The sequence below is a fragment of the Nerophis ophidion genome, linkage group LG06 (genome assembly GCF_033978795.1).
Source record: "Nerophis ophidion isolate RoL-2023_Sa linkage group LG06, RoL_Noph_v1.0, whole genome shotgun sequence".
In the NCBI taxonomy this organism is placed as follows: Eukaryota; Metazoa; Chordata; class Actinopteri; order Syngnathiformes; family Syngnathidae; genus Nerophis; species Nerophis ophidion.
In genome coordinates this window covers 15170742-15195930 of record NC_084616.1, presented here as the reverse complement: position 1 = coordinate 15195930, position 25189 = coordinate 15170742, and the positions used below count along the sequence as shown (strand labels likewise).

General features: G+C 36.5%; 2 protein-coding genes across 5 annotated transcripts in view; both read left to right on the top strand.

Moving 5' to 3' along the window:
* slc35c2 (solute carrier family 35 member C2) overlaps positions 1-9120 on the top strand; it is a 30635-nt gene extending 21515 nt beyond the window's left edge. For 3 of the 4 annotated variants that reach the window (XM_061902741.1, XM_061902739.1, XM_061902743.1), the window contains 3 exons: positions 375-550; positions 616-745; positions 6912-9120. In XM_061902741.1, coding sequence (XP_061758725.1) covers positions 375-550; positions 616-745; positions 6912-7027 — 422 coding nt within the window. In that variant the 3' untranslated portion in view covers positions 7028-9120. The remainder of the gene's footprint in view (positions 1-374; positions 551-615; positions 746-6911) is intronic. The other variant, XM_061902740.1, reaches the window with a different exon arrangement.
* Positions 9121-11839: 2719 nt separating this feature from the next.
* Positions 11840-25189, top strand: part of LOC133554244 (collagen alpha-1(XX) chain) — a 91654-nt gene continuing 78304 nt past the window's right edge. Inside the window, exons 1-2 of the mRNA XM_061902738.1 lie at positions 11840-12044; positions 22935-23036. Of these exons, the coding sequence (XP_061758722.1) occupies positions 22943-23036 (94 nt within the window). The 5' untranslated portion in view covers positions 11840-12044; positions 22935-22942. The remainder of the gene's footprint in view (positions 12045-22934; positions 23037-25189) is intronic.

Here is a 25189-nt window from a genome sequence, read left to right as displayed (position 1 = left end):
GCCAAATAACACAAAAAGGCACACACGCTGAAGCGCTGTGGAGTGACTAGTAGTGTACTGTACTGGCCAGCAAGTGACATAAATATATAATAAATATAATTCACTTCACATAGAGTTCCGCCTCCCCAAAAATGCTGCGCCCTGCTTTTTGGCTGCAGGCGTGTACACAAAATGAATGAATGAATGAAGCGTTCGTACACAGAGACACGGTTTGCACTCAGAGGCATATTTGGCTCCATCTAAAAGTTTGTAAATCGAGGTTCCACAGTACATTCAATCAACCCCACAGTCTTCTTTCGTCGTCACACATGTTGTCCCGCAACCTAGACCCTCATAAGCGAAAGAACAATCTGATTTATTATGTGTGTGTGTAGGATTGAGCTTGAGCACGTCAGACAAGTTGTTCCGGGTGACGGAGTTGTCTCCTCTCTTGTATTCTGTGCTCTTGTTGAGCATGGGAGGAATCCTGGCTTTCGGTTTGGGCTTTTCAGAGTTTCTTCTCGTCTCACGAACATCCAGCCTCACCTTGTCCATATCGGGCATCTTTAAGGTACTTTTTTTCCTTCATGGCATTTGGACATATCTCCCTGGTGTCTCAACTTATCTCCCCTGCAGGAGGTCTGCACGCTGCTACTGGCAGCGTCGCTGATGGGAGACAAAATGAGCGCACTCAACTGGCTGGGCTTCGTGATGTGTGTGTGTGGTATCGCTCTGCACGTGGGTCTGAAGACCTACTACTCCAAAAGTACGTCAAACGAAATATCATGAACATTTCAGCGTAAATGCATATATTATTTGTAAAACGAAGCATGTTTATCAAACAAATCCGCCTTGAAGTGGATAGTATAGGTCGGTTTTACTTGGCTATACTAGTACCACCTTTATGAACAACTTGAAAGTAGACTTAGACAAACTTTAATGATCCACTAGGGAAATTGTTCCACACAGTAGCTCAGTTACAAAAGATGGATATGATAACGCACACAAGGGCACAAAAAGAGGGGAAAATCAAAAGGTAAAAAGTAGACTAAAAATATACCATACTAACAATATCACATATTATTTACATATAATTTACAAATTATATGCTCCCACTTTGGAAGTGGGAGGAAGCCGGAGGTTGTCCAGGGTGTACCCCGCCTTCCACCCGATTGTAGCTGAGCTAGGCGCCAGCGACCCCAAAAGGGAATAAGCGGTAGAAAATGGATGGATGGATGCTACCATTTCCAAAGACATGCACCTGGGGATAGGTTGATTGGCAACACTAAATTGGCCCTAGTGTGTGAATGTGAGCGTGAATGTTGTCTGTCTATCTGTGTTGGCCCCGTGATGAGGTGGGTGTAGCCTGCCTTCCGCCCGAATGCAGCTGAGATCGGCTCCAGCACCCCTCCCCCAATCCCTCAAAACACAAAAGGGATAAGCGGTAGAAAATGGATAAATGGACTCTAAATTGTCGATGACTGGGCCTCAAATTCATCCTGCAGGGCAGACAGTCGGATATTCTCTAATTCACAAAGTGTCCACAGTTCTTCCCACATCCTCCAGTTATATATAACATATATCTTATCCTACGTATTTCGTATTCCATCAAAATAACATTTTAGCCTGCCAATTTAACTAACTAATCGGTTTGTCTTGAATTACCAGTGGTCTGTCTATCTGTGTTGGCTCCGTGATGAGGTGGCGACTTATCCAAGGTGTACCCCGCCTTCCGCCCGAATGTAGCTGAGATAGGCGCCAGCGCCCCCCGCGATCCCAAAAGGGAATAAGCGGTAGAAAATGGATGGATGGATGCTCCCACTTCCAAAGACATGCACCTGGGGATAGGTTGATTGGCAACACTAAATTGGCCCTAGTGTGTGAATGTGAGTGTGAATGTTGTCTATCTGTGTTGGCCCTGCGATGAGGTGGCGACTTGTCCAGGGTGTACGCCGCCTTCCGTCCGATTGTAACTGAGATAGGCACCAGCGCCCCCTGCGACCCCAAAGGGAATAAGCTGTAGGAAATGGATGGATGGATGTGTTTGATATTTAACAAATCACAATTACCATTAACAAGATTACAGTGTGTATATAGAACAGCTGCAGCAAAAAAGAGCAGCATAAAAATATAGAATAGATAAGAGATACAACAGAAAGTATACATTATAAACAAAGAACGGTTTTCTAACTTAGAATCGGTCTGGTAATAGATAGTTGTCAGACCTGGACATGGATTGTGTGTGCTCCTTCGACGCAGAGGAATTAAAGGACGAGCTAGGCGTGAATTCGGGTAAATTATATTTATTAAATAAACAAACAAACTACAAAAAGGCAAACCAGGGACGCGCTCTGTGGCGGATAATAATCTATACTATACTTAAAACAAAAGAGCACAATGGCATGACTATATACAAACAAAAGAAAACTAACACTGTGGCATAAATACATAAACTTACACGGCATGGAACCGTGGACGAGGGCGTGAAGGTTGGAACAGCATGGGTAGGGTGCGTGCGAGTGTGAAGATCCCAGAATGATGAACAGAAAGAAAATACTTAAATACTGGCTGCGATAATCAGGAACAGGTGCGGGACTGAGGGCAGGGGCGTGACAAGGTGGGAAATGCGTTGGCATGGAAACAAACAAAACCAGGAAGTGCAAAACGTGACTGAATGTCCAAAATCAAAACATAACATGACAAAACAAAACATGATCCATAGGTGTGACAATAGTACAGTTGCGCTGTAGGCCTAAATAGTGATTAATACAATGGTCCTGTTTCTATACATATATTTATACAATATATACACATGTGCATATATATATATATATATATATATATATATATATATATATATATATATATATTAAGGGTGTGGTAAAAAATCGATTCCAATACGAATCGAATCGTTTACGTTGTGTGATTCAGAATCGATTCTAATTTTTTTTAAATCGTTTTTTTTTTAAATATTTTTTTCATCAATCCAACAAACCATTACACAGCAATACCATAACAATGCAATCCAATTCCAAAACCAAACCTGACCCAGCAACACTCAGAACTGCAATAAACAGAGCAATTGAGGAGACACAAACACGACACAGAACAAACCAAAAGTAGTGAAACAAAAATGAATATTATCAACAACAGTATCAATATTAGTTATAATTTCAGCATAGCAGTGATTGAAAATCCCTCACTGACATTATCATTAGACATTTATAAAAATAATAAAAAAGAACAATAATGTCACAGTGGCTTACACTTGCATCGCATCTCATAAGCTTGACAACACACTGTGTCCAATGTTTTCACAAAGATCAAATAAGTCTTATTTTTGGTTCGTTTAATAGTTAAAACAAATTTACATTATTGCAATCAGTTGATAAAACATTGTCCTTTACAATTATAAAAGTTTTTGTTTTTTTTAAATCTACTACTCTGCTAGCATGTCAGCAGACAGGGGTAGCTCCTGCTGAAATCCTATGTATTGAATGAATAAGGAATCGTTTTGAATCGGAAAAATATCGTTTTTGAATCGAGAATCGAATCAAATCGAAAAAATGGATATATTATCGAATCGTAACCCCAAGAATCGATATTGAATCGAATCGTGGGACACCCAAAGATTCACAGCCCTAATATATATATATATATATATATATATATATATATATATATATATATATATATATATATATATATATATATATATATATATATGTATATAAGTGTATATATATGTATATATATATGTGTATATATATATATGTATAAATATATATATATGTATATATGTATATATATATATGTATATATATGTATATAAGTGTATATATATGTATGTATATATGTATGTATATATATATATGTATATATATATATGTGTATATATATATATGTATAAATATATATATATATATATATTTATATATGTATATTAATGTATATATAGATATGTATATATCTATATATACATATATATGTATATATATATACAATATATATATGCACATATATACATGTGTGTATGTGTACACTGTATATACAATACACTGTATACATTTACAATTGAAACAAAATTTAGAGATAATTTCTCATTGATAACTTTTATATTGTACATATACATACATACGTACATTTGTATACTGTGTCTCTCTCTCTGTGTCTCTCTCTCACTATATATATATATATATATATATATATATATATATATGTATATATATATATATGTGTGTGTGTGTATCTATACATATGTATGTATATAAATGACACACACACATTTACAAGTGAATCAATGTTTAGTAATGTAAATGTTTATACCGTGTATTGTAAATGACACGTAAACATGGTCATGTTACTGATATATCTGTACAATATATACGTTTATATCAGTTTAGAAGTGAAACGAGCTTTATAAGCAGGGTTGTCAAACATGTTTTAGTTGAGGACCACATGGCAGTTAAGGCTGCCCTCACAGGGCCGCTTGTAACAGTGAATATAAATGAATTTGAATGTGTAATCGCCTCACAATATTATTACACCTGTGCATTTGATTCTTACTTTTTATTAATGTAGAAATAAGTCAGGGTGACAAGTAGATTTTTACAAATCAATGTTTAGGATATGTGTCAACATCACGTTTTTTGCATGATCAGATCTTTTCTTTCAAAAGACATGTTAAAATTGAAAGCACAAATGCATTTCGTAAGCAAGATGAAGTACATAATTGACCCACATTATTTCCAGGCTTTTGCGGGCACAAGGAGAAATATAATCTTATAGAAAAATTGTATTTAAAATATTTGTACGCACGTACAACACTTAAGACCTTCAGTATATCAGTATGTGGAATGAAATGATGGAATGGATTAAGCAAAGAAGTCAAACATTATACTGATATGATCCAATTCAAGAAACTCTTCAAACTTAAAGTGTTTACAAAGTACCAAGAAGAAACATGATAAACATTCTGAATTTATTTCATCCATCCATTAATTTTCTAGATCAGGGGTCACCAATGCGGTGCCCGCGGGCACCAGGTAGCCCGTAAGGACCAGATGAGTCGCCCGCTGGCCTGTTCTAAAAATAGCTCAAATAGCAGCACTTACCAGTGAGCTGCCTCTATTTTTTACATTTTATTTATTTACTAGCAAGCTGGTCTCGCTTTGCTCGACATTTTTAATTCTAAGAGAGACAAAACTCAAATAGAATTTGAAAATCCAAGAAAATATTTTAAAGACTTGGTCTTCACTTGTTTGAATAAATTCTTTTTTTTTGTTTTACTTTGCTTCTTCTAACTTTCAGAAAGACGATTTTAGAGAAAAAATACAACTTTAAAAATAATTTTAGGATTTTTAAACACATATACCTTTTTACTTTTTAAATTCCTTCCTTTTCTTTCCTGACAATTTAAATCAATGTTCAAGTAAATTATTTTTTTTTTATTGTAAAGAATAATAAATACACTTTAATTTAATTCTTCATTTTAGCTTCTGTTTTTTCGACAATGAATATTTGTGAAATATTTCTTCAAACTTATTATGATTCAAACTCAAAAAAATTATTTGGGCAAATCTAGAAAATCTGTAGAATCAAACTTAAATCTTATTTCAAAATCTTTTGAATTTCTTTTAAAATTTTTGTTCTGGAAAATCTAGAAGAAATAATGATTTGTCTTTGTTAGAAATATAGCTTGGTCCAATTTGTTATATATTCTAACAAAGTGCAGATTGTATTTTAACCTATTTAAAACATGTCATCAAAATTTAAAAAATTCATCTTAATCAGGAAAAATTACTAATGATGTTCCATAAATTCTTTTTTCATTTTTTGTAAAAAAAAGATTCAAATTAGCTAGTTTTTCCTCTTCTTTTTTTCGGTTGAATTTTGAATTTTAAAGAGTCGAAATTGAAGATAAACTATGTTTCAAAATGTAATTTTCATTTTTTTCCTGTTTTCTCCTCTTTTAAACCGTTCAATTAAGTGTTTTTTTTCAACATTTATTCTATACAAAAAACCTTCCGTAAAAGGAAAAAAAATGTACGACGGAATGACAGACAGAGAAACCCATTTTATATATATATATATATATATATATATATATATATATATATATATATATATATATATATATATATATATATATATATATATATATATATATAGATTTATATATATATATATATATATATATATATATATATATATATATTTATTTAATAAAGGTGAATTGAGCAAATTGGCTATTTCTGGCAATTTATTTAAGTGTGTATCAAACTAGTAGCCCTTCGCATTAATCAGCACCCAAGAAGTAGCTCTTGGTTTCAACAAGGTTGGTGACCCCTGTTCTAGATCATCTTATTTATTTCACTGATATAGTTACTTCACTCAATAGTATTTATTTGTAATGTTATTACTTATGGAGTATATTGTGAATAAATTAAGAACAGGAAGTGAACAAAAGTTTTAGCAACTGCTATGTAAAAGAAAACTGGCAGGATTAAATTATCTCTTATTTTTCTTCTCCTTTTCGAACATGTTGAATAGAGAAACCGGAAATTGTGATGTATCATGTTGAATGCATGCATGTTCAATACAAACACAAACTCAACTCGAAATAAAACAATATGGTGGACCAGATCTGGCCCCCGGGACTTGAGTTTGACACATGTGGTTTAGCCGTGAAAATGACCATGTTTCTAAAAAATGTGTACATATTTACATTTACAGTTGAAACAAGGTTCTAGTCCATCAGATGAACACAAATGCTGCAAAGTAGCAACGTTGTTGAAATGCTAAATATATTTAAATATCTACATAAAACAATTAAATCCTAAATATTTCCTTCCATCAGCGGTTTTTGACAGCCAGTAGGTCTGCACCCTCTGCTGGCTGCTTCCTGAATTCATTTTTGTCTCGTCTTCCAGATAAAGGCTCGTCCGTAAGGCAGCTGAGCGGAAAGAACACGGAGCTCCAGCTGCCCTTGCTAAGGCAGGATGAAGACGATGGCGACAATGAGGAAGAGGAAATGACTCTGCTCTAGCATACGAGATCATCGTCATCCTCGTAGAGATCCGTCATGGTCTGCTTGACAACCTCACCATCTATGTTGTTCTCTTTTGTCTCAGGGGCGTTAAAATGATTGAAATTGAATACTTTTCTATGTGAGGTGACTCTCTAGGAGAATCATGGACCTTACTAACTTGATAACAATCAGTTTGTTCCCTTAAACTAGATTTATCCACACAAATTTAACCTCCACACAAATAGAAATGATATAATAGAAGATACTTTATTGATCCCTGGGGGAAATTCAGCAACCACAGTTTGCTCACAATAGACAATAAACACTTAGGTATTTTTTACATGTGAATAATATAAATACAGTCTATTATACAGCATTATTCACAAGCGAATAAAATAAATGCAGTCAATTATACAGCATTATTCACATGTGAATAATATAAATACAGTCTATTATACAGCATTATTCACATGTGAATAACATAAATACAGTCTATTATACAGCATTATTCACTTGTGAATGATATAAGTACAGTCAATTATAGAGCATTATTCACATGTGAATAACATAAATACATTCTATCATATAGCATTATTCACATGTGAATAATATGAATGCAGTCTGTTAAACAGCATTATTCACATGTGAATAATATAAATAGTCTATTATACAGCGTTATTCACATGTGAATAATATATAAACAGTCTATTATACAGCCTTATTCACAGGTGAATAATATAAATACAGTCAGTTATACAGCATTATTCACATGTAAATAACATAAATACAGTCTTTTATACAGCGTTATTCACATATGAATAACAGTTTATTATACAGCATTATTCACATGTGAATAGTATAAATATTGTCAATTATACAGCATTATTCACAGGTGAATAATATAAATACAGTCAATTATACAGCATTATTCACATGTGAATAACATAAATACAGTCTATTATACAGCGTTATTCACATTTGAATAACATAAATACAGTCTATTATACAGCATTATTCACATGTGAATAATATGAATACAGTCTGTTTTAAAGCATTATTTACATGTGAATAATATACAGTCTATTACACAGCATTATTCACATGTGAATAACAAATACAGTGTCTTATACAGCATTATTCACATGTGAATAATATAAATACAGTCTATTATACAGCATTATTCACATGTGAATAACATAAATACAATATTATACAGCATTATTCACATGTGAATAACATACAGTATTATACAGCATTATTCACATGTGAATAAGATAAATACAGTCTATTATACAGCATTATTTACATGTGAATAATATAAATACAGTCTATTATACATTTAAGTACAGTCAAAAAGGAACATATGCATTATACAGTCTGATGGCTGGGAGTCTGAGCCTTCCACTGATTGTGCTCATTCTCTCCGCCAGGCCGCAGTGTAGTGGGTGGGAGGTGTTGTCCATAATGGCTTGGAGCTTTGCGAGACTTCTCTCTGACACCACCACTAGAGAGTCTAGCTCCACTCCCACCACGTCACTGGCCTTCCTTACCGGCTTGTCCAGCCCGTTTGTGTACCCCGCTCTCAGCTCGCTTCCCCAGCAGGCCACGGCGTACAAGAAGGCGCTCGCCACCACCGACTCGTAGAACATCTTCATCATCTTTGTACAGAGGTTGAAGGATCCTAGCCTCCACTTCTCTGACCCGTCTTGTAGAGTGCCTCAGTATGTTTTAACCCTGATCGTTTGGATGCTCAGACTCTGACCGCCAAAGACTGCATCGTATTATTGTAATGCGTTCCAACTCCACCTGAGCTCATCTGTTTCCATAATTTTTTTCATTTGGCATTATATTCGACTCAAGCCATTATGCACTGAGCCTAATTAATGTTGGAGCTGACTCGAAGCATGGATTTTTGCCGCTCGCTAATCAACCATGTGACCTCAGGGGTATTGTACTTTACAGGTTGTACTGTACTTCAATACTTTTTCTTGCTTTCAGTGGATATTTTTAGCTTTAAAAATGACCTGATTGTGCCTTACTTTCTGTACCTCGGCGTCTTCTACTGGACTTGTAATTAAAACATTTGCTGCAATTTATCATACAAAATAGAAGATGTGTCATTTTTACAGACAATAATTGTTCTTCGGCATTAATGGTGCCTTTACAGATGTGTAAGTTACCCATGCCTTGGGCACTAATACACCCCCATACCATCACAGATGCTGGCTTTTGAACTTTGCGCTTAGAACAATCCGGATGGTTCTTTTCCTCTTTAGTCCAGAGGACACGACGTCCACAGTTTCCAAATATAATTTGAAATGTGGAATCGTCAGACCACAGAACACTTTTCCACTTTGCATCAGTCCATCTTAGATGATCTCGGGCCCAGAGAAGCCGGCAACATTTCTGGGTGTTGTTGATAAATGGCTTTCACTTTGCATAGTAGGGTTTCGACTTGCACTTACTTACAGATGTAGCAACAAACTGTAGTTACTAACAGTGCTATTCTGAAGTGATCCTGAGCCCATGTGGTGATATCCTTTACACACTGATGTCGGTTTTTGATGCAGTACCGTCTGAGGGAATCCAAGGCCACCGGCATTCAATGTTACGTGCAGTGATTTCTCCAGATTCTCTGAACCTTTTGATGATATTACGGACCGTAGATGGTGTAATCCCTAAATTCCTTGCATTTTCATACAAAATTTTCACACTGAATTTTGTATTAATTTTTTACAAACTATTTTTTTACAGTTAATTTTTCTGCACGGACATTCTTCTCAGCAAAATTTTTTAGACACTATTTTACACTGAATTTTTACACACTGAATTTCAACAAATTTTAACTTAAACAAATATTTATACTTTACAGTCATTTTTTCCATACAAAATTTTCATACTGAGTTTTTCTGCACTATTTTTTATACCCTGAATTTTTTTTACAAACAAAATGTTTTTGCAGCGAATTTTTCTGCACAGATTTTTTTTACAGTGATTTTGTAGACACTATTTTAAACTTAATTTTTATACACTACATTTCAACAAACTTTAACTTTTGCGAATATTTCGATTTTACAGTCCTTTTTTTTCCATACAAAATTTTCATACTGAATTTTTCTGCTCTAATTTTTATACACAAATATTTTACAAACTACATTGTTTTACAGTGAATTTTTCTGCATGGGAATTTTTTTACAGTGATTTTTTAGACACTATTTTACACTGAATTTTTATACACTGAATTTTTACAAACTCTACCTTTAGTGAATATTTCTATATTACAGTATTTTTTTTTCCATTCAAAATTTTAACATTAGTGAATATTTTTATCCATCCATTTTCTACAGCTTATTCCTGTTCTGTCTCCCTGTAATGTTTGTCTGATCTTGAATGGGATTGTGCTGAAAAATTTAAATTTTCCTGAAGGAACTCTCCTGAAGAAATAAATAAAATTCTATCTAATCTAGTCTAATCTAATCTTTTAGGTCGCAGGGGGCGCTGGTGCCTATCTCAGCTACAATCTGGCTGAAGGCGGGGTACACCCTTGACAAGTCGCCACCTCATCGCAGTGAATGTTTAATTTACAGTATTTTTTTTTCATACAGAATTTTTATGCACTCATTTTAATACACAAATGTTTTTAAAAACAAACATTATTTTTCTGCACGTAAATTTTATACAGTGATTATTTTAGACACTATTTTACACTGAATTTTAAAACACTGAATTTCAACAAACTTTAACTTTAGCGAATACCGTATTTACTTGAATTGCCGCAGGGCATATAAAATGCGCCTGCCTTGAATTACTGCCGGGTCAAACTCGCTTCCCCCAAACTCGTGACGTCACAAGTGACACTTCCCCTGTCATCATTTTCAAAATGGAGGAGGCTGATTTCAATACCGGTAATTTGAAATCGCATAAAGGGAAGAAGATTAAGAGCTACTGAGTAGGATTTAAGGTCCAAGCTTACATCACACTCAAATTTTTACTGCATACCTTTGGTAAGTGCCTTAGTGAGAAGAGGTTTTCAAATAATTAGCGCATGCTTACTTTTACCGCATGCCTTTGGTAAGCGCAGGAGTGAGAAGAGGTTTTAAATTAATTAGCGCCCCGGCGGCAATTCAAGGAAATACAGTATTTAAATTTTACAGTAATTTTTTCCATACAAAATTTTCATACTGAATTTTTCTGCAATAATTTTTGTACACAAATTTTTTTTACAAACTACTTTTTTTTGCATTGAATTTTTCTGCCCGGAAATTCTTTACAGTGAATTTAATGCGACAACATTTTTTTTACAGTGATTTTTTTAAGACACTATTTCACACTAAATTTCAACAAACTTTAACTTTCAACGATTTTTTTTCAACATACATTTGTTATATAGTGAAATTAAAATTGTCTGCATAATTTGATGTAAAAACATTTAGTTCACAAAATTTAAATACACAAAAAATCCATCCATCCATCCATCCATTGGGGTCGCGGGGGCCGGTGGTGCCTATCTCAGCTACAATCGGGCGGAAGACGGGGTACACCCTGGACAAGTCGCCACCTCATCGCAGGGCCAACTCAGATAGACAACATTCACACTCACATTCACACACTAGGGCCAATTTAAATTCATGGCCCCAAAAATGCTTTTATAATAAATACACAAATTTACCTTATTAAATTAATCATGAATCATGATGATTTTTCATGTTCAATTATGATCAGATGTCCACAAGGGAGCAGAATTGGTCCAAAAAGACATTCCTGTTGAGCAGTCAAGGTGTTGCAGTCCTGGTCGCCATGGTAACGCCACGCCCATATAAGGAGTGACCAGGAGGTGTGGCTTAACGCCGGCGTCCTGTTTCACACACGCACACACTCGCTTGAGCAGTGTTAGTATGTGTTTAATGAAAGTCTACGCTGGCTGCAGCAAGCTGTGCATTTTCTAGTTGTTGGAATAATGTTTTTTTAATTTAATCTTTTTTAATTTGACTCTCTTCTAATGTGTGGAAGATTAGCTTGGACGTGACGCAGCCAAGTAAGTCAATGCTCACCTTGCTTCCGACAACCAAAAAAATTAAAAATAAATTAAAAAAACCCCGGTTAGTTGCGACATTCTTTATTTTTATGTGTAATTAATTCATAATAATTAGTGTAATTAAAATATATATTATAGAAGTTTCCCGGGCTTTTGTCGTTCATTCTTCACGTGCTAGCTAAACTTTACCCAAAGTTAGCTGCCTTCAACGTGTGCCTTCTTTGAAATTCAACTAAAAAGCAACATAATACCTTTAAATGGTAACTGACGGCACTGGGATGAGTAATTAATATTAATACGAAGTTTCTATTTAACACTTTTTTTGAGGGCCTTTTTTAAACCGTTATTACCAGAGTTGTTATTAGCTGACAACAACGCCCCTAGCGGCTGATTCATGAACTTCCAGACGTAAAACTGATGATTCATAATCGATAACTCAACAATTAGTATTTGGTGCAGGGGTGTCAAACTCAAATACAGAGTGGGCCAAAATTTAAAACTGAACAAAGCCACGGGCCAAGGTTGAACAAATTAACCTTTTAATAGGGACCCAAACAAGTTTTGCATTGAATATTGAACAAGCAAGGCTTATATAACTTTATAGTGACATGCAAAATCGAGTTTCAAATAATAATAATAATAATTAAAAAATATCAATGGCATATCAAATAAAATTTAAATACACATTTAATGCCTCTTTTCTATTTGCAGCCTTCTGAGGTAAATATCAAAATATATTGTAGCGTCCCGAAAGAGTTAGTGCTGCAAGGGATTCTGGGTATTTGTTCTGTTGTGTTTATGTTATGTTACTGTCACGGCCAGAACAGGACTCTGAACACAGATGCAGGATTTTAAGAAAATATATTTATTTGGATAAGGGAAAGGGTCCAAAAGGGGAGAAACCAAACAGGCTATCAAAACAGAGCTTACCTAACCTCTAAACTAACAAAAATCTCAATAAACTCAAAACGCTCCAGCAGCGGAGGGTAAAAAGGTGCTAAGAATACCAAATGCAAAATACAACAAAAAGCGCTCCAACGGAGGCAATGCTAAGAAGCTAATCTTACCTGACAAAAAGGTTTACAAACAAATGAAGTCCCGTGGATCAAAAGGGTACAAAAACGTGGCAATGACTGTGGACATGGAACGCTGGAGGTACTCACAAAAGATACGAAACACTCTGGCACAGGACATGAGGAGGGCGAGACATTTATACACATGAGGGAGGGTGACACAGGTGGGCACGATCAGGCAATCAGGAAGGACGTCAGACCAGTGAAACAGGAGGAAGGGCAAGTGATCTGAAACGAGAGGCAGAGTCAGCATTTCAAAATAAAACAGGAAATGAAAAAAACATGAAACCCAGACAAGACTTCACCCAGGTGTGACAGAACCCCTCCTTCTAGGGCCGACTCCTGACGGCCCAGGGACCTCAGGGTGGAGTCTATAGAAGTCCTCGATCAGGGAGGGGTCATCAATGTTCCATTGGGGTACCCACTCTCTTTCTTCAGGACCGTACCCCTCCCAATCCACTAAAAACTGTCTTCCTCGACCTCTTTTACATACCGCTAACAGTCTCTTGACCCGGTACAGAAGGCCTCCATCTGCTGCTTCGAGCGGCGGGGGGGGTTTGGTGACTGGGACCATAGGGTTCTCTTTGGCTGGCTTGACTTGGCTGACGTGGAAGGTTGGGTGGACACGGAGTGACCTGGGTAGACGTAGGTACGCACAAAAGATACGAAACACTCTGGCACAGGACATGAGGAGGGCGAGACATTTATACACATGAGGGAGGGTGACACAGGTGGGCACAATCAGGCAATCAGGAAGGACGTCAGACCAGTGAAACAGGAGTAAGGGCAAGTGATCTGAAACGAGAGGCAGAGTCAGCATTTCAAAATAAAACAGGAAATGAAAAAACATGAAACCAGACGAAACCCAGACAAGACTTCACCCAGGTGTGACAGTTACAGTGCAGATGTTCGCCCGAAATGTGTTTGTCATTCTTGTTTGGTGTGAGTTCACAGTGTGGCGCATATTTATAACAGTGTTAAAGTTGTTTATACGGCCACCCTCAGTGTGACCTGTATGGCTGTTGACCAAGTATGCTTGCATTCACTTATGTGTGTGTAATAGTCGCATATATTATGCGAGTGGGCCTGCACGCTGTTTGTATGGAGGAAATGCGGACGTGACGACAGGTTGTAGAGAATGCTAAAGGCAGTGCCTTTAAGGCACGCCCTCAATATTGTTGTCCGGGTGAAAATCGGGAGAATGCTTGCTTGATTTTTAGGAGGGGCACTGAACTTCGGGAGGATTGGCAAGTGTGAGAAATTGCGGTGTTACAGCCAGGGGCGCCAAAAAGGGGGGCTAAAGGAGACGAATTCTAGGGGCCTATGATGGAGGGGGGCCCAGAGAGGCCCCTAATGATGATGAATTTATATGAAATTATGTGTTGGGGGCCCTGTAAAGATTATTTTCATGGGGCCCAAAATCCCTAGCGGCGCCACTGGTTACAGCGGCACTGCTGCTGTGTAATAACGGTGGGCCGGCTGTAATGTTAATTTGACATTGCCTCGAGGGCCAAATTAAATTACACGGCGGGCCAAATTTGGCCCGCGGGCCAGAGTTTGACACCCATGATTTAGTGGAATGCATTACAATTTATTTTGGTTTATTAGCAAGGACATGATTTATTTTTCCTCCAACTCATATGGAAACCCCATTTCCATATGAGTTAAGAAATTGTGTCAGATGTAAATATAAACGGAATACAATGATTTGAAAATCATTTTCAACCCATATTCAGTTGAATGCACTCCAAAGACAACATATCTGATGTTCAAACTGATAAACATTTTTGTTGTTGTTGCAAATAATCATTAACTTTAGAATTTGATGCCAGCAACACATGACAAAGAAGTTGGGAAAGGTGGCAATAAATACTGATAAAGTTGAAGAATGCTCATCAAACACTTATTTGGAACATCCCACAGGTGTGCAGGCTAATTGGGAACAGTTGGGTGCCATGATTGGGTATAAAAACAGCTTCCATGAAATGCTAAGTAATTCACAAACAAGGATGGGGCGAGGGTAACCAATTTGTAAGCAAATTGTCGAACAGTTTAAGAACAACATTTCTCAACGAGCTATTGCAAGGAATTTAGGGATTTTACCATCTACGGTCCCTAAAATCATCAAAAGGTTCAGAGAATCTGGGGAAATCACTGCAGGTAAGTGATGATATTAGGGACCTTTGACCCCTCAGGCTGTACTGCATCAAAAACCGACATCAGTGTGTAAAGGATATCACCACATGGGCTCATAAAACCACTGTCAGTAACAACAGTTGGTAGCTACATCTGTAAGTGCATGTTAAAATTCTACTATGCAAACCAAACCCATTTATCAACAACACCCTGAAATGCCGCCGGCTTCGCTGGGCCCGAGCTCATCTAAGATGGACTGATGCAAAGTGGAGAAGTGTTCTGTGGTCTGACGAGTCCACATTTCAAATTATATTTGGAAACAGAGGACGTTGTGTCCTCCAGAACAAAGAGGAAAATAACCATTCGGATTGTTCTCGGCGCAAAGTTCAACAGCCAGCATCTGTGATGGTATGGGGGTGTATTAGTGCCCAAGGCATGGGTAACTTACACATCTGTGAAGGCACCATTATTGCTGAAAGGTCCATACAGGTTTTGGAGCAACATATGTTGTCATCCAAGCAACGTTATTATGGACGCCCCTGCTTATTTCAGCAAGACAATGCCAAACCACCTGTTACAACAGCGTGGCTTCGTAGTAAAAGAGTGTGGGTACTTTCCTGGCCCGCCTGCAGTTCAGACTTGTCTCCTATTGAAATTGTGTGGTGCATTATGGAGCGTAAAATACGACAGCGGAGACCCCGGACTGTTGAACGACTGAAGCTCTACATAAAACAAGAATGGGTAACATTTCCACTTTCAAAGCTTCAACAATTAGTTTCCTCAGTTCCCAAACGTTTATTGAGTGTTGTTAAAAGAAAAGGTGATGTAACACAGTGGTGAACATGCCCTTTCCCAACTACTTTGGCACGTGTTGCAGCCATGAAATTCTAAGTTAATTATTAATTATGAGTTTGAACATTAAATATGTTGTCTTTGTAGTGCATTCAACTGAATATGGGTTGAAAAGGATTTGCAAATCATTGTATTCCGTTTATATTTACATCTAACACATTTTCCCAACTCATATGGAAACGGTGTTTGTATTTTCAAGTATATATGAATGAGTATATCCGTTCCTCCACCGTGTTCAATGGAGAAGTCTGATCTACAAAATTTGCAGGCAGCACACCCCTTCCCCTTCGAGCTGTCCTGGATAAACTGAAATATTTTTTTTCCGATCATTTTGGAACTTGCAGGTTTGCTTCTTCTTCTTACTCGTTGTCGCAATGTCTCTTCTTCGTTGTTCTGCTTCGTCTCTATCATGTTTTTGGACATTAGTACTTGCCGTAGTTTTGAAGCATTGCATGATGGGAATCCAGATGTTGTGTGTCAGTGTATTATTAACGTGCCGGCTGGAATAAACACACGCTGAGAAATAGCTCCGTGCCTGCCTACTTTATGGGTTATAGATCAACCTATGGATAACAGAGACATAAATAATAGTCTCCCCCTTTCAGGTGAGAGAGGACGCTAAAGGCAGTGCCTTTAAGACACGCCCCAAATATTGTTGTCGGGGGGGAAATCGGGAGAATAGTTGCCCCGGGAGATTTTCGGGAGGGGCACTGAAATTCGGGAGTCTCCCGGGAAATTCAGGAGGGTTGGCAAGTATACATCTGGGCAAGGAAAAACTCAACCCAATGGGCTACATTGATAAACCTTGGGGAGGACAGCTGATGTGGGGACCCCCCATATATATATATATATATATATATATATATATATATATATATATATATATATATATATATATATATATATGTGTGTATTAGGGCTGAAAATATTTGGGTGCCCCATGATTCGAGTCAATATCGATTCTTGAGTTCGCGATTCGACTATAAATCAATTTTTTTTTCGATTCAACGCGATTCTCGATTCGAAAATGATATTTTTCGGATTCTAAACGATTCTGTATTCATTCAATACATAGGATTTCAGCAGGGTCTACCCCAGTCTGCTGACATGCTAGCAGAGTAGTAGATTTTTTTTTAAAAAGCTTTTATAATTGTAAAGGACTAATTATTGCAACTGATTGCAATAATGTAAATTTGTTTTAACTATTAAAGGAACCAAAAATATGACTTATTTTATCTTTGTGAACATATTGGACACAGTGTGTTGTCAAGCTTATGAGATGCGATGTAAGGGTAAGCCACTGTGACAGTATTGTTCTTTTTTATATTTTTATAAATGTCTAATGATAATGTCAGTGAGGGATTTTTAATCAAAGCTATGCTGAAATTATAACTAATATTGATACTGTTGTTGATAATATTCATTTTTGTTTCACTACTTTTGGTTTGTTCTGTGTCGTGTTTGTGTCTCCTCAATTGCTCTGTTTATTGCAGTTCTGAGTGTTGCTGGGTCAGGTTTGGTTTTGGAATTGGATTGCATTGTTATGGTATTCCTGTGTATTGTTTTGTTGTACTGATAAAAAAAAAAATTAGAATCGCACACCGTGAGAATCGTGATTCATATTCGAATCGATTTTTCCCCACACCCCTAGTATATATATATATATATATATACATATATATATATATATATATATATATATATATATATATATATATATATATATATATATTTATATACACAACTGACAACTCTTGATGGTACAATCCATATAACACGTCACAGACAACGTCACACTAACATCACGTGACACCTCTGATGAATGCTGCAGAAGCAAGGTAGCCCAAACTTGTCAGGTACAACAGTTTACCTTACTAGCCTATAGAAATCAACCATTTATAAAGAGTTAAATGTTGTTACCCACATACGAAAAACGAGCAGCACTCTTTGAAACAGTATGTGGGCATACTTTTATTTTGAAGTGTTTCGTTTGGTCTGTCAACGGATGTAAGGAAGCTACTTCCGGGTATGGCCAACGAGGTATTTGTTTGTCATTTGTTGGTATTTTACTTGGTAAAATGTTTGATCCACATGCTGTGCATGTTATTATTTTTACGTTTGTAACGTGCTTTATTTATTACAGTTTTCACGGTGAATTTGAAGGGAAAGTAAGCCTTCAAATCAATCAGTTCAAGAAAGCCATTGTGTCTGTGCTATTTGGAGGGAGTTACACTTTCTAACCTCACTAATGCCTTGCATCGTCTATATTAGATATATAACAACGGGCGGGTGGCGGGCGGGTGTGGGTTTGATAAAATGTTGGTTCGGGTGGGTGGCGGTTGGATGACGACTTTAGTGATGCGGTTGCGGATGATATAATTGCCTATCCGCGCATCTCTAACATATATATATACATATATATGTGTGTGTGTGTGTGTGTGTGTGTATATATATATATATATATATATATATTTATATGTGTGTGTGTATATATATATATATATATAAGTATATTTATATATATATATATACACATATATACACATATATGTAGGTGTGGGAAAAATCACAAGACTACTTCATCTCTACAAAACTGTTTCATGAGGGGTTGCCTCAATCATCAGGAGATTTTAATGGAAGCATTCACATACAATGGTTTATATAGGGCACAGAGTGGGTGGGTACAGGCAGGCGTAGGGTGTGGTGATTGGCTCATGTGTTACCTAGGAGGTGTTTCCGTCTGTGGCGGCATGTTGAAATGATTTCACTGCGCTTGTTGAGGGATGATAGATCTGGATGATATATAATAAACAGTTTCTCTTTTAAGCATAGGTTGCATCTTTTATTACCACTGTTGTACGGTGTGCTGGATGCAAGAATTTGCCATGTTATTGAATATTCAACATTATTGTCTTTGAAGTTCCAAATGTGTTTGCTGAGTTCTGTAGAATTCCGCAAAGTCTGGTTTCTAAAGGAGGCGTTGTGATTATTCCATCTTGTTTTGAACGCTCCTTCGGTTAATCCTTCGTACGTGTCGGATGTGTTAATGTCCTTGCGTATTACCTTTGCTTGGTAAACGACTGATGTCTGTAAGCACCCTCCGCACACATATATACATATATACATAATTCGGAATTCACCTGACGGTACGTGATCGATCAGATGCCTTTGGTAGATAAATGTTCGCTCGTTTGCAATTATATGAATGTGCTCAAATTGTTTAATGTAATTACAACACAAGCAACGCCACATTATGTTATTAGCTGACGACAAGAAGCTCATTTATACACACTGCTTATTTAAAAAATGATCTACAAGTCCTCACATGAAGTCATGCAATTTAAAATATGATGCTAGTGTCTTCTATAATGTTGTATTTTATTTTGTTTGGATTCAAGTTAGCTTACAGAATTGTAATTTTGCTTTGTTTACGGTTTGCAGTAAATAAGGTAAGTACGCAAAAGCATGCAATTTACATTCATGCATCCGCAAAACATTAAACAGGCCGAATTACATAAAGTGAGTTTTCTCGCCCCGACAGCCAAGCAGAGACACAACAAGTACACACTTGTGAAAACTATGTGGACTTAACTCATACTACTCCTCATGCTAAATGTCAAAGGTGTTCTTTACGAGCACAATAACACGAGAAGATGATGGGAATGTGCTGCCTTCTTACTTTTATCACCGCTTTCAAGCACTGCAAGAGTGTGCGTGTGTGTGCGTCTGTGTGCGTCTGTGTGCGTCTGTGCGTGTGTGTGTGTGTGTGTGTGTGTGTGTGTCATGACCTCTCTAAAGGCTCTCTAATGGGCGAGCAGCACCAAAGCACCTGTAGTCTGAATGGGCTGTGAACTATTTCCCACGGGAAAAGGATGATAAATGTCATGATGGTGATTTGTTTGCGGTTAAAAAACAATTTTTAAACACAGATTTTTATTATGATTATTATGATTATTGACCACATAACCCTATTTCTACTGAGCAGCCAGGACAGACATGTGTAGCACTTTTCTTTTTTATACCAAATTATCCATTATTCACATTATCAACTGCATGAAGGGTATTTTATAACCACATGAATAATACAAATATTGATTATGACTTAATTAAAGCAGGCCCGGGCAATTATTGTAACCCCGGGGGCCAAATTAAGTGTCTGGGGTTATATATTTTTAGGAACCCATCCAATCCAATCCACTTTATTTATATCGCACATTTAAACAACAATAACATATCCAAAGTGCTGCACAGCCATGTTAAAAACAATATTAAAAAACAATATTATGCTCCATCAATGACTGAATAAAAACAAAAAATAAATAAATATAAAACCAATGTAAAAAAACAAATATGATTAAAAACAATTTTAAAGCGTAAAATAAATTAAAACAGTAAAATAGAAATCAAAAACTCATAATGTCTGAGTCAATGCTAAAAACATTATGGAATTTTAATTTTTTTTAACTAAATGAGACACCCGAATGTAAATGAAAATAAAGAATGTGATTTACAATATTAACTATGAACAATAAAACACTGAATATTGACAACATACGAAGCTCACACCCCCTCTCGATTGATCTGTTTTCCAATCAAGCGAAACGCGACAAAAATGCAACAAACACAGCGAAATATGAACGCGAAGGGTAAAGAAAACTAGAGATGTCCGATAATGGCTTTTTTGCCGATATTCCGATATTGTCCAACTCTTAATTACCGATACCGATATATACAGTCGTGGAATTAACACATTATTATGCCTCATTTGGTTGTAATATCCCACTGGATGCATTAAACAATGTAACAAGGTTTTCCAAAATAAATCAACTCAAGTTATGGAAAAAAATGCCAACATGGCACTGCCATATTTATTATTGAAGTCACAAAGTACATTATTATTTTTTTAACATGCCGCAAAACAGCAGCTTGGAATTTTGGGACATGCTCCCCCTGAGAGAGCATGAGGAGGTTAAGGTGGGCGGGGGGTGTATATTGTAGCGTCCCAGAACAGTTAGTGCTGCAAGGGATTCTGGATTTTTGTTAGGTTGTGTTTGTGTTGTGTTACGGTGCGGATGTTCTCTCGAAATGTGTTTGTCATTCTTGTTTGGTGTGGGTTCACAGTGTGGCGCATATTTGTAACAGTGCTAAAGTTGTTTATACGACCACCCTCAGTGTGACCTGTATGGCTGTTGACCAAGTATGCATGGCATTCAGTTGTGTAATGCAGTATTAACAAGAATGTTTTAATGTAGACACATAGAATCATCATAATGCTGTGATTATATGCATCAAGTGTTCATTCAAAGGCAAAATATCAAAATATATATCATGTATCGTGACATGGCCTAAAAATATTGAGATATTAAAAAAGGCCATATCTGAAATGGTTTTCCAACAGTCTTAAAGGAGTTCCCAGACTTCTTTAGCACTTGTTGGCCCCTTTGCCAAATCAGAGCAAAGGGTGGCTATTTTGAAGAAACTAGAATATAAAACGTGTTTTCAGTTATTTCACCTTATTTGTTAAGTACATAAATACATAGATAAAGAACACACATTGAATGAGAAGGTGTGTCCAAACTGTATATACCAGGGGTCACCAACCTTTTTGAAACCAAGAGCTACTTCTTGGGTACTGATTAATGCGAGGGGCTACCAGTTTGATTCACACTTAAATAAATTGCCAGAAATAGCCAATTTGCTCAATTTACCTTTAATAAATACATCTATATATATATTTAAAAAAAAGGGTATTTCTGTCTGTCATTCCGTCGTACATTTTTTATCCTTTTACGGAAGGTTTTTTGAAGAGAATAAATGATGAAAAAACACTTAATTGAACAGTTTAAAAGAGGAGAAAACACGAAAAAAATGAAAATATGATTTTGAAATAGTTTATCTTCAATTTTGACTCTTTAAAATTCAAAATTCAACCGAAAAAAATAAAGAGAAAAACTAGCTAATTCGAATCTTTTTGAAAAAAATAAAAAAAATAATTCATGGAACATCATTAGTATTTTTTCCCGATTAAGATTAATTTTAATATTTTGATGACATGTTTTAAATAGGTTAAAATCCAATCTGCACTTTGTTAGAATATTTAACAAATTGGACCAAGCTATATTTCTAACAAAGACAAATCATTATTTCTTCTAGATTTTCCAGAATAAAAATTTTAAAAGAAATTCAAATTACTTTGAAATAAGATTCAAATTAATGTCTACAGATTTTCTAGATTTGTCAGTATATATATTTTTTAATTTTAATCATAATAAGTTTGAAGAAATATTTCACATATATTCTTCGTCGGAAAAACAGAAGCTAAAATGAAGAATTAAATTAAAATGTATTTATTATTCTTTACAATAAAAAAAAATACTTGAACATTGATTTAAATTGTCAGGAAATAAGAGGAGGGAATTTAAAAGGTAAAAAGGTATATGTGTTTAAAAATCCTAAAATCATTTTTAAGGTTGCATTTTTTATCTAAAATTGTCTTTCTGAAAGTTATAAGAAGCGAAGTACAAAAATAAATGAATTTATTTAAACAAGTGAAGACCAAGTCTTTAAAATATTTTCTTGGATTTTCAAATTCTATTTGAGTGTTGTTTCTCTTAGAATTAAAAATGTCGAGCAAAGCGAGACCAGCTTGCTAGTAAATAAATACAATTTAAAAAATAGAGGCAGCTCACTGGTAAGTGCTGCTATTTGAGCTATTTTTAGAACAGGCCGCGTTGGTGACCCCTGATGTATACAGTATATATTTATGATAAACCTATTGTATGTAAACAACCTACATTGAGTAAAACATTTTTTTTTGGTATGATTTCAGGTCTCATTATGTCCCCTCATCTCCCATCATCATTTCACCGGATCATGTTGCATCATCTCCTGTGCGCCGTCCTGCTGCTGTCAGCGCAAGTTCATGGCCAAGGTAGAGTCCGTCAAACACGACATCATGACGAGGTCATTGGGCTGACTCAGCACCGCCGCGAGGACGGACGGACAAGTCGTCTGACTTGGATCAGAACTTTGAGGTCATTTGTGGTCAACTCTCAGGCTTTCCTGAAGTATTTTAGGCTAACTTTCAGGAATTCTTATGGTCTGACTGACAGTTTGTAAGAGCTTCAGGCTTCATTTTTAAGATGTGTAGCGAAGCGTGCATGTTATCTTGTTTTTACAAAGCTGAAATGGAAGGTGTATGCATGGACAGGATCATCTAGCTCGGGGAAAAGTATTATAAAGTACAGTATTACCTTAACTGAAGAGTGTTTTGAGACAAGAGTGGTCTGTTCTGCTTTAAGTTCCTAGCAAACATTTGAATGACAAGCATCTGGTCGTACTCGCTAGCATGATAACTTAAGGCTGAAAATCAACATTATTTTTCCAAGCATGGGAAGGAAGAAAGTCAGTGTGACGGACAGTGCTGAAAAGTGGATGATATTCATTGAATTAAAGAAAGAAATCATCAAAAACCTGAGCAATTTGAGCATATCACTGCTCCTCTGCACCATACTGAAGCAGAATGAGTCAATAACGCCAGCCAAGGACGTTAAAAGCCTACTGAAATGAGATTTTCTTATTTAAACGGGGATAGCAGGTCCATTCTATGTGTCATACTTGATCATTTCGCGATATTGCCATATTTTTGCTGAAAGGATTTAGTAGAGAACATCGACGATAAAGTTCGCAACTTTTGTTCGCTAATAAAAAAGCCTTGCCTTTACCGGAAGTAGCAGACGATGTGCGCGTGATGTCACGGGTTGTAGGGCTCCTCACATCCTCACATTGTTAATAATCATAGCCTCCAGCAGCAAGAGCTACTTGGACCGAGAAAGCGACAATTTCCCCGTTAATTTGAGCGAGGATGAAAGATTCGTGGATGAGGAAATTTAGAGTGAAGGACTAGAAAGAAAAAAAAAGGGGATTGCAGTGGGAGCGATTCAGATGTTATTAGACACATTTAATAGGATAATTCTGGAAAATCCCTTATCTGCCTATTGTGTTGCTAGTGTTTTAGTGAGTTAAATAGCACCTGAAAGTCGTAGGAGTGTGGCCACAGGTGTGTTGACCGCGAGTGTCTCAGAGGACAGTCACGCAGCTGCAGCAGGACAGAAGCTCCGCTGATGTCTCCGGTAAGAGTCGACTTATTACCACAATTTTTTCATCGAAAACTGCCGGTTGGCATGTGGTCGGGATCCATGTTCGCTTGACCGCTTTGTTCCATAGTAAAACTTCACTTTCGGGAATTTTAAACAATGAAACACCGGATGTGTTTGTGTGGCTAAAGGCTAAAAGCTTCCCACCTCCATCTTTCTACTTTGACTTCTCCATTATTAATTGAACAAAATGCAAAAGATTCAGCAACACAGATGTCCAGAATACTGTGTAATTATGCGATTAAAGCAGACTACTTATAGCTGGGATCGGGCTGGAAAATAATGTCCACTACAACCCGAGACGTCAAACGCACGCGTCATCATACCGCGACGTTTTCAACACAACACTTAGTGGTAAATTTAAAATTGCAATTTAGTAAACTAAAAAAGCCGTATTGGCATGTGTTGCAATGTTAATATTTCATCATTGATATATAAACTATCAGACTGCGTGGTCGGTAGTAGTGGGCTTCAGTCGGCCTTTAAAATTATATCCGAATGGCTGACATTTATCCATAAAAATATGGAAAAGCTGCTGCGGATGGTGTGTTTGACGGAGAAGCAGCTGGAAAGAGATACAGTAGAAGTCCACGCCATTGAATTAAGGAAATAAATCATCAAAAACCTGAGCAGTTTGTCTGTGCCATACTGAAGCAGAATGAGTCGACAACGCCAGCCAAGGATGTTAAAATGATATCTAAACGGCTGACATTTATCCATAAAAATATGGAAAAGCTGCTGCGGATTGTGTGTTTGACGGCGAAGCAGCTGGAAGAAGATACAGTAGAAGTCCGCGCCACTGAATTAAGGAAAGAAATCATCAAAAACCTGAGCAGTTTGAGCATATCACTGCTCGTCTGCACCATACTGAAGCAGAATGAGTCGATAACGCCAGCCAAGGACGTTAAAATGATATCCAAACGGCTGA